At 45.6% G+C, this 10,630-nt stretch overlaps 1 protein-coding gene across 1 annotated transcript; it reads right to left on the reverse strand.

Annotated features, from left to right (window-relative positions):
• Positions 1 to 883: 883 nt before the first annotated feature.
• On the reverse strand, positions 884 to 8,983 carry RAB39B (RAB39B, member RAS oncogene family). The gene is made up of 2 exons (XM_075835796.1): positions 8,679 to 8,983; positions 884 to 1,370 (listed from the first exon to the last, which is right to left on the reverse strand). Exons 1-2 carry the CDS (start codon positions 8,891 to 8,893, stop codon positions 944 to 946), a joined length of 642 nt encoding a protein of 213 aa, XP_075691911.1. The 5' UTR covers positions 8,894 to 8,983; the 3' UTR covers positions 884 to 943.
• Between the last annotated feature and the right edge of the window lie 1,647 nt (positions 8,984 to 10,630).

Consider the following 10,630-nt stretch of genomic DNA (forward strand, 5'->3'; position numbering starts at 1 on the left):
ATCTATTGCTTATATTACTGTTTTTTTTTCTTTTGGATAGTGCAAAATATCACATTTGGTCTGATGACACATTTTAATCCACAAAAGAACTATTTACCACTCAAATAAGTACCATTTAAAGTACATTAGTAATGAAAAATAATGCAATAGAATCCCAAGTTCCATTTGAGAAAGCTTCAGTGTTACTTTTTATAGTAGTATACCCTTAATTGTTACATATTCTCCATTAGTAGTTCTATAGTAATCAGGGGCAGTATGGACCTCCACTGATCATACATAAAGCGACCCGTCTCTTACATAAACAGATGCAGCCGTTTTGTGGGCAGTGCCGACGTTCATGCTACCAATTTCCTAGAAGGCTCGAGCCACACTATACCTCGGAATTGCTAAAAGCTCCTAGTGAATTGGTAGTAGGATCGGCATCGTTGCGTCTCTGCTGGCTGCGGAGACGCGCGCTTTAAGGCCATTGATCTAGTTCGGGTCAACAGCAAATTACAAATTTTATCATTAGAAGCTAGAAAATAATTTCCAGTGTATCTGATTCCAAGGTACAGTAAATAAAAGAGTTGCTTTTTCTAGAACTATATATAATGTCCATTACACTGTGGTATTAACTCACGGCATAAAACTACCAACATTAAACTACACAGAATTTATCAAATGAATTAGGATGTATCTGAATTCTTGGTATCATTGATTTATGAATCCCAACTCCTAAACATAGACATGCACACTTGGCCCTTGCCAGAGATGTAAGAGCTTCCTTAAGTTTGAGATGTGTTTATTGATTTTACAAACTATTTTTTTTTCCTCCGCTGTCCAACCTCCCTTTGCACTATAGTACCAACAGCAATTTCAAGGAACCTTTTACCTCACAGATTGGTTACGGCTGTGTTATTTTATTAGAGTTCACAATGGCGACCTTGATATTAACTTCTACTGCTTAGCAAAGGCACCGCCTGTCTGATTTAACTACCTCCTCGGAGGAGTGCACTACGTTTGGGACAAACCCACTTTTTACGCCCTCCCAGCCTTCTTGCATATTTATCTCTCCCTTTCTAACAAGCTCATATATATCGCGAGTCAGATCAGTGAAGGCTTTCTCTACGTTGATGGCATCTCGGGCTGAGGTTTCTATATATCTCATTCCGTAGGCAGTGGCCAGTTTCTCAGCCTCGTGTCTTGTCACTTGCCGTTGTGCGTCTAGGTCACATTTGTGGCCCACCAGGACAAAAACAATCTGATAGGGCTGCACATGAGCTTTAGCCTCTTCCAACCACTCATGGACATTCTGGAAAGAGCGACGGTTGGAGATATCAAATAGCAGAAGACCTCCAACAGAATTTCTGTAGTAGGCACGTGTGATGGACCTGTAATAAAACGGAAAAAAAGAACAGTTTTATTATAGGAAACTGCATATTCTTCAAGATCCACTAGGCCTTAGTGAGTAAAAATGTTACACATAATAGGGGTAAAAACGAAAAACTATGCAAAATACAAACGTCATTACCAATACACTGTTCTGAGTCTCTGCACCATAATAGCAAGGATTTTGAAGGATGACAAATGAGAATGGTCTTTAATAATTGCAGAAAATAATTAAAGGGGTTTTCCTATAATCATTATTTATCACCTACCCACAAGATAGGTGATAAATATCTGATCGGTGGGTGTCCGACCTCTGGGATCCCCACCGATCACAAGAAAGGACTTACATTGCTGTTTCTGAGAACCCCATATGAATAAAGAGGTACTGCTCATGCTCGGCCACTGCTCAATTCATTTCTTTGGGGCTGCCAAGCACTATCTTCAGCAGCCCCATAGAAATGAATGGAGCGTTGGCCGAGCACACGCAGTATACACTCCATTCACATGTTGCTCCCAGGAGCGGCAAGGTAAGCCCGTTCTCGTGATTCGTTGGGGTCCCAGAAGTTGGACCGCCACGACCAGATATTTATATCCTATTTAGTGGATAAGTGATAAATATTGATTATGGAAAAACCCCTTAAACATTTATGTGCTACCAAATTTTACTAGCATCTAATCCTGAAGACAAAAAGAACAGAACACCACAAAAACATATAAATTGATAACTGGGTGTTACCATTCCTCTTGTCAAAGGGGGTGTTCCTACACAGTCTTACTTTGTCAGCACGGATTGGACATTTATCAGTCAGTGTAGGGACACACCACTAACTGGTAACACTCAGCTTGAGCAGGGACCCCCCCGCCCCTCTTTAATGCCTTTATGTGATAACAAGGTACATGGAAATACAACCCCTTGGTATTCCCATCTCCTTAATCCATTCCCCTGTACTAGCGGACAGAAAAATCTAAACTTTCATAATGACCCCTATAAATCTCTCTCGGCAGCCCGAGTCTACCTCTCGGTGTTCAGCTAGTTGTTAGGAGTTACGGACACCGGGCAGCATTCAACTTGGCAGCATCAGTTTTGTCTCCCTATAAATCCTGCTTATATATTATTTTACAATGTTATACACTGGCGAGGCTGCTATGTGCAGTGTATGTAGCAGCATCGGGAGCGTGCACGTTCAGGGCAGCGGCGCTATGGCGTCATCACATTGCCGCTGCCCTGAACTGTAAATCACACTGTGGACTCCCCATGCATCAAACCGGACGTGGTGGCCCACGACAGACATGGAAGGGAAGATAAATGGGGAGATGGGATTACTCTTCAAAGTGTAGCTAAACGTTTGACAAACTTCTGACAGATCATAGTGACATGTCAGAAGTTTGGATGGGTGGGGGTCCGAGCACTGAGACCCCACCAATCACTAGAACGAAGCAGCTGAAGTGCTCGTGTGAGTGCTGAGCCGTTTGGTGTATGTTTGGCTTCTTCCGGATAGCCGATGTATCGGAGTACGGGCTCATAGACTTTGTATTGAGTCCGTACACCGATACATTTATTTCCAGAAAAGGCTGAATAGACACGAAGCGGCTGAGCGCTCACACGAGCACTTCAGCTGCTTCGTTCTAGAGATTAGTGGGGGTCTCAGTGCTCAGACCCCCACCAATCCAAACTTCTGACATGTCACTGTGACTATTCAGAAGTTTGTCAAACATTTAGCTACACTTTAAGGCTAATACACATGGCAGTGGAACAGTAATATGGCGCCCATACGGTACACGTGCTTCTGAGTCTATACAAGTTATTTTTCCTCAGAATTCCATGGAAGACAATAAGAAAAAAGAGAGTTTGTGGCCCGCTCCATCACATGCCGTATTACAGAGGTATTCTCCCCTAAAAGTCTACAGGCGTGTATTAGGGCGGGTTCACACATGGCGGAATTCCACTTAAATTCCGCTGCGGACACTCCGCAGCGTTAATCCGCAGCGGAGCCGTTTCTCCATTGACTTTCACTTTAATTTAGCAGTGTTCGTTTACACGATGCGTACAATTCCGCTGCGGAGCATAGGCTGCGGAGCGGAATTTGGTGTCCGCAGCATGCTCTGTCTGTTGCGGAGCAGTGGCGGACTCATGGCGGAATTTCTCCATTGACTTCAATGGAGATTCTAAGTTCCGCAATGAAGTCCGCAGCTGTCATGCACATGTCATGTGTGCTGCGGATGCGTCTTGCTTTTTTAACTTGACATTTCTTCATTCTGGCTGGACCTAGGTATTTCTAGGTCTACAGCCAGACTGAGGAAGTCAATGGGGCTCCCGTAATGACGGGAGCGTTGCTAGGAGACGTCTGTAAATAGTCACTGTCCAGGGTGCTGAAAGAGTTAAGCGATCGGCAGTAACTGTTTCTGCACCCGGGACAGTGACTACCGATCCCAATATACATGTATCTGTAAAAAAAAAATGAAGTTCGTACTTACCGAGAACTCCCTGTTTCTGTCTCCAGTCCGGCCTCCCAGGATGACGTTTCAGTGTAAGTGACGGCTGCAGCCAATCACAGGCCAAGCACAGGCTGCAGCGGTCACATGGACTGCCGCGTCATCCAGGGAGGTCGGGCTGGATGCCGAAGGAGGGACGCGTCATAAAGACAACGGGCGGTAAGTATGAATTTCTTTTACTTTCACTAGGGAAAGTGCTGTCCCTTCTCTCTATCCTGCACTGATAGGGAGAAGAGAAGCACTTTTCCCGCAGTCCGCAGCAGCTAGTCCGCATCAATTTTCTGCACATTTTGTGCAGATCCGCAGCCGTAATCCGCAACCCGGATTAGGTGCGGCATTGATGCGGACAGTTGCGGAGGAATTCCGCCATGTGTGGTCATGCCCTTATGGTCCCACCATAGAGGTTCTGGGCACGCGGCTTCCCATTTGCATGATCCCGTCACACTACCGTTTTCTTCCATTTAAGTCTCTTCTGTCAGAGGAAGAGATGACCGGAAATCCAAACAGAGAGCATCGCTTCCTTATGAATTACCATTGATTTGAATGGCGATTCTTGTTTCGGTTGGATTTAGTTTGCCTCCATTCACCGTTTTTTGGTTTGTTTTTTTTAACGGAAGCCAAAGTGCTGCAGACTGAAACGGAATCCAACTGAAACAAAAGAATTACCATTGAACTCAATGGTAATTCAAATGGAAGCGATGCTTTCCGTTTGGATTTCCGGTCATCTCTTCCTCTGATGGAAAAGACTTAAACCGGAGACAACGGTAGTGTGAACTTAGACTTATACTCTTATTTTTACTAGGTCTCCTTTTTGTTTTGGAAATAAGGAAAAGATAAATAAAATTTAAAAAATGCACTGTATGAACATGGCCTTATGTAAGTAAATGTAGGAGAGTAAAGGAGTTGTCCATAGCAACCAGATCAGATCATTGCTTTCATGTCCTAACCTGCACCAACAAAATGAAAGCTGGAATCGGATTTGTTACTACGGAGCGTAGTGGCGGCTCATGAAATTTTGATACTATGGGGGGGGGGGGGAGCAGCAGACTAATTATTAACAGCTATGCGGACGTTTACAATCTTTTTATTTAATTGCACCTAAAATAACAAATGAAGCAACTTTGCAGGGGGTCTAAAACATTCTAGTGTTTTGTGTATACGGCTTCTATGCAAACCTATGTACATCTACTGCAGTCATCTGTTACTCCAATCCTTCTGCCCCTTCTTGTAGACAGAATAGGGGGCAGAGGAAGTGGAGTAACACATGACAGCAGGATAGTTTGTTTGTAGTCTGGAAGCATGGCGATACATAGGCTTGCATTAAAGCTGTATACATAAAACACTAGAATGATTTAAATCAAGACCTTTACAAAGATGTTTCACTTTCTTTTATTTCTTTGATGCTGTGGGCAATAAAAATGAATTCGTTGAGAAAACATACATGTCTTTTAAGGAGGGTCTGACAATAGTTTATGAATACCCAATCAAATCTAATTGGCACTATGATGCTGATGACCGTGTAATATTTTTTTTTTCAAAAAAGTTTATTATTTGCAAAGTTATGAGCATTTTTCTAAATATGCTAATTGGGCTATACTTGCCAAATAGGAGGTGACTCTTTTTACTCTGGGCGGTGTAATGTTTTCTGTACGACGCTGTCCAATCAGTGTCATACAGTTCCCCTCTTCCCAGCCCAGCAACACAGCGTGATCATATAGTACACAGTTTTTATTCCTGTGTTTTCAACTGGTGATCTCTCTGGTTGTTTCACAGCTGGAACTGCGATCCTGGTCACTGTTCTAGGTGGTCCACAGCCGGAGATCCGGCTGTTTGAAGTGATTTTTTAGTAAGCGTGTGCACATACACTGAATGCTGCAGCGGAATGCGAGCGCTGGGAGGAAGGAGTCTGGCGTGGTGCTTCTAGGTGAGAATACCTCCATAATATGGAATGCAATGGAGAATGCCAGGATTTGAAATCGAAAGACTACGGAGGGAAAGTAGAAGCCCTATGTACCTCTATGGGACCTGGATTACTGCTGTGTGCATGAGAACTAAAGCCCCGTTCATGTGTCGGATTTGACACGGGTTCCACATCCAATCCGGCGACAATCCAATGCATGTGAATGGGGTTTCTGCCAACCCGTTCACATGTAATGGAAAATTGTGCGGTGGCAAAAATTCTGCCGCAGAAATAAATAGCATGCTGACAATAAGGGCTAATCGTCGTGTGGATCTTCTGCACAAACGGCAGCAAATCTGCAGCAGAAATCTCTCTTAAAGGAGTATTCCCAACTTAGACAATTATGGCATATCTACAGGATATGCCATAAACGTCTGATAGATGCGGGATCCGTACCTATAGTGAGAACTGAGGTCACTCGACTGGCATTTAGCCTGGTGCGGCAGCCACAAGCTGACGATTCCAGACATACATTCTGTGGTATGGGGTTACGGAAACAGCTAAGCAGCGCTTGCTCGGCTGTTTCCGTAACTCCCATTGAACAAAATAGAGAGCACACCCTCTCTACAAGCCCCTGCCTGGAATCAGCAGCTTGCGGCCGCGACAACAGGCAAAGCAGAGGTTTGGTGACCCTGGATCTCAATATAGGTGCGCGTCCCAGAGCTGGAATGAGCCATACATGTCTAAGTTGGGAACACCCCTTTAGGCCTTAGTCAAACCAGCGTATTTCACGTCTGTGATACGCACGTGAAAACAACGCACGTAACACGGACCCATGCACGTCAATGGGGCCATTCAGTGTTTTTCACGCAGCGTGCATCCGCTGCGTGAAAGTTACTGTATGTCCTATACTGTGCGTGATTCACGCAACCGTTGCTGAAGAAATGATTTTGAAAAGGAAAACCACCTCCTTCAGTTTATTTTGCTGACGTGATACGCGTGACATACGCGCGTAAAAAACGCAGACACGCACTGATGTCACACGGAACGGCAACGCAGGAAAAATGCTGCGTTTTTTACACGCTCAAAACGGACACGTTGGTGTGAATAAGGCCTTAGGGAGATGGAAAAAGCAGTAAATTCAGAGTGAGTGAACAGTTGGGGGTCTGATAAGTGGAGAGACACACATTTTCTCTAATAAGATCGGTTATAACATTTCTTACATTGGTTTGTACTATTGTTTGTTTAAAAGTTAGTGACTATTTAAGCCGACGTGTAAATGGAGCCTGAGGGTGATAACAGAGCAACGTTGGGGGCCTTGTCCATGGGCCACTATTGATGTGAACTGACCATTTTAAATCTTCTGCAAATATTATACATATGTTGGTGCGCTCAGTTCATAATACAAGGTGGGCCACGAAAAAGTACCGTTTCCCTTGTGTGGGTTGTACAGGATAATGGAAGAATGACATACTGACCCGTTACAGGACATCATTTACGCGAGTGGCCATGCAAAGTTGTGCCCGTCTAATCATGTTCAGATAAAAGTCCGTGGAGGCAAAAACCCTTTGCTCATTGTAAGTTTTTCTGTGAATGCCGCATTAAACCCAGCACAGGGACGTGCAGGACGTACGTCGAGTCTTATTAAAAGAAACAATACTTGCGCTCGTGATCAGTGAACTGTGGACCATACACCGAGTATTGGATAATGAATGGCTGTTGGTGCATCTCGTGTGAATTTTCCTATGTGCTGGTACCTATTGTTCTGCAAATTAACACACCCGGTTAGATGGAGCCTCGCTTCATTGGACATGATGTATTGCAACGGGTCCAAGTGGCTGTCTGCGATTATATCCAGTAGCCACTGGTCATACGCCACACGCTTCTGTGTATCCCGCCCCTTTAACTATTGCACAACCGACACTCGGTGTGGCCTCAGGTGAAGCGATTTCAGTACAGGTCGACATGTTGCTCTGCTGACGTGCGCCTGTTGGGATAATTTTCGCATCTATATCCTTGGGCCTCTAATAAATCACCCCCCCCCCCCCCCCCCCCAGAATACGATGAGCCTCATTCATTTTTTAAACTGCTCGGGTAAAATAAAAGCAGAGCTCAGATTGGTCGCTATGGGCAACAAAGACAGTTTTGATGAATGAGGCCCGTCAAGGCCGGGTTCCCAAGTAGAGTAAACACGGCGGAACTCTGTGCGTAAATTCTGCATCATTTACAGTACGCTGCGGAAGAAAAACGCAGTGATTTTCTGTTGTGGATTTTCCCCATTGAATTCAATGTGGATGCAAAACCCGCAACAGAATGCCAAGTGTTGCGACTTTTGCAGCAGAATCGCAGCGATTCCACCGCAAAAATCGCAACTCAGGAAAAAATAAATAAAATCATACTTACCCGGAACAGTCTTTTTTTTTTCCTGCAGTACAGCCTCCTGGGGTGAAGTTTCATCCCATGTGACCACTGCAGCCAATCACAGGCTGCAGCGTCACATGGCCTGCAACGTCATCTTGGGAGGCCGGACTACGCGCAGAAAAGAGGGAGGGTGTAAGTATGGTAATTTTTTTTATTATACCCAGCGCTGCATTCCACAGCGGAAATTTAGTTCGCAAACCAATGTGGTGCGGTTTTTCGAACAGAAGGTGCTGCCTGCAGGTTGGATACATTGCGCAGTTTTTACGCAGCGTGTCGGACCCTTGGGAATCCGGCCTTAGCATTTTCCTATATGAACCATATAAGGGAAACAGTGTTCTGTCTTTCACGGCCCACCCTGTATATTTCTCATTATTTTATAATATGCGCAACGCCAATTAAATAATGACACTGGTTGCCCTGGACAACAGAACACGCGCTTATTAGATTGCTAGGTCACCATCTGTTACAAATACAGAGAAAAATTGTCACTCCTCACCTGAACCTCTCCTGACCAGCCGTGTCCCAGATCTGCAACTTGATCCGCTTGCCCGGTTCAATCTCCACCAGCCGTGAAAAAAAATCCACCCCCACCGTGGGGTCAGAAACCTGGGCAAACCGGCCCTCTGTGAATCTTCGGATCAGACATGACTTCCCCACCGTGGAATCCCCAATCACGATAAGACGGAATTGGTACAACCAGATTGCTTCCATTATTTCAGGTCAGTTTAAGCTTATCCTTAGGACGGTTTATCCTTAAAAGTTAACTATTTGCTTTCTTCAGCAGATATTTGCTTCTTAAAGAGTTAACGGAAAGATCCACAGATCGCACGAGGTACAGAGTCCCGGGCTTAATTACGTCTCCGCACGGTACAAACTTTATTCCAAGAGTCTTCTACGTCTCGGAGAAGTCCAGTTACCAGCGCTACACGAAGGTGGCCGGATATGCAGAACTTTTATGGGTATCCGAGTATCGTTACTACAAGAGGGAGCCTCTTAAACCAGATGACAAAGCCAATTATTTAGAACTGTTAATGCTGAGCTCAATCAGTGCATGTCCCAGCTTGTTGACTCAAATTCAGCTGAATGCAGTTGTAACCTGAACCTCCAGGGGGCGTTCTAGACAGGTGAGTGGAAGTCTAGGGCAGATCCAGGAATCAGTGGAGCGGCAGGAGGTGTGTGTTGGGCAGAGCCATGTTCTTCATTACAATAGGGGAGGTCTGCTTCCTGATCACCGGCAGGGGAGGGGTGCGATGCAAAGGTCACACAGCCTCCATTTTGCAGCAGAGGATGGTGATGGTTTGTTATGCACAGGCCTTGGGTAACTGAGATGAAATAAACGACATATAAGGGGTTAACGCAATAGATGTGGGCACGCACATTGCAGTGTAATATCTACAGGGACACAAGGCCGCAGTGGTCGGTGCCAGGCCTGCTCCGTGCACCGGACAATGCAGATTATGCCCGGTTGCTGTACAGGGATAGATCCTCCGTTGCACCGTCAAGACTGGGCACCTACCTCTCCGGGAAAGCGCTGCCTGTAGCGCCCCTTTCCTATATAGAGGAGGCGATGGCACAATGCAGGCAGCAGCGGTCATGCAGCATCAGATAGGAGTGATGGATGCCAGGGATCAGCGTCAGCCGCCGGGCACATGCATGGGTCCACTCAGCCTATCCTGGAGCGCAGCCACGTAATATCAGCTGATGTGCAACGCAGCAACAAAACGCCTAGGCTGGCGATGCCCGGACAGATGGCAGTGCCCAGGAGACAATGGATGTAGCGATAGGAGGAGGCCCCGGCTGCTGTAAGATGGAGAGCTGGGCTACATAGGAAGCTGCCCGCACAGATCTGATGAAATGGCAGCAACATCAGCACCAAACACTCTGACTCATCATTGGCATCAGCAGCTCCCGTAATCACCGCAGTATACAGGCTAGCCCGGCCTCTACCGTACAGCTCAGAATAGAGGCGCACATCTGAGGCGTTTACAATGTGAATGGAAATAGTTTATGAAGGAGGCAAATCTTCCAGCAAGTAATAAGATTGTCACCCTGAATATGAAAACAAAAGATCATCTATTTAATTTATAATTCTACATCACATGTAAAGGGTATTCCTATCTGAGGCTGGATATGTCATAAATGTCTGGAAGGTGGGCGTCCTACCTCTGGGATCCCCACCTGACTGAGGTGACCAATAGAATGAATGGGTGGGCACATATGTCAACGCAGTTTGCTCGGCTCTGTCGTTAAGGCCTCATTCAGATTGCTGTAATTTGGCCATAAGTCCTGGACCCGGCCCCCATAGTCCAAGTGAACCGAACATAGATCACCATAGAACGCTATGGTTTTGTAATTTGGTAACTGCGATGGGTCTTGGGGGCTGACTGAATGAGGCCCATCACCCACAGACTGTAGATATGCGAGAGTGTCAGATTGGGATACCCCTTT

Source organism: Rhinoderma darwinii, chromosome 8 (genome assembly GCF_050947455.1).
Source record: "Rhinoderma darwinii isolate aRhiDar2 chromosome 8, aRhiDar2.hap1, whole genome shotgun sequence".
NCBI classification, from domain to species: Eukaryota; Metazoa; Chordata; class Amphibia; order Anura; family Rhinodermatidae; genus Rhinoderma; species Rhinoderma darwinii.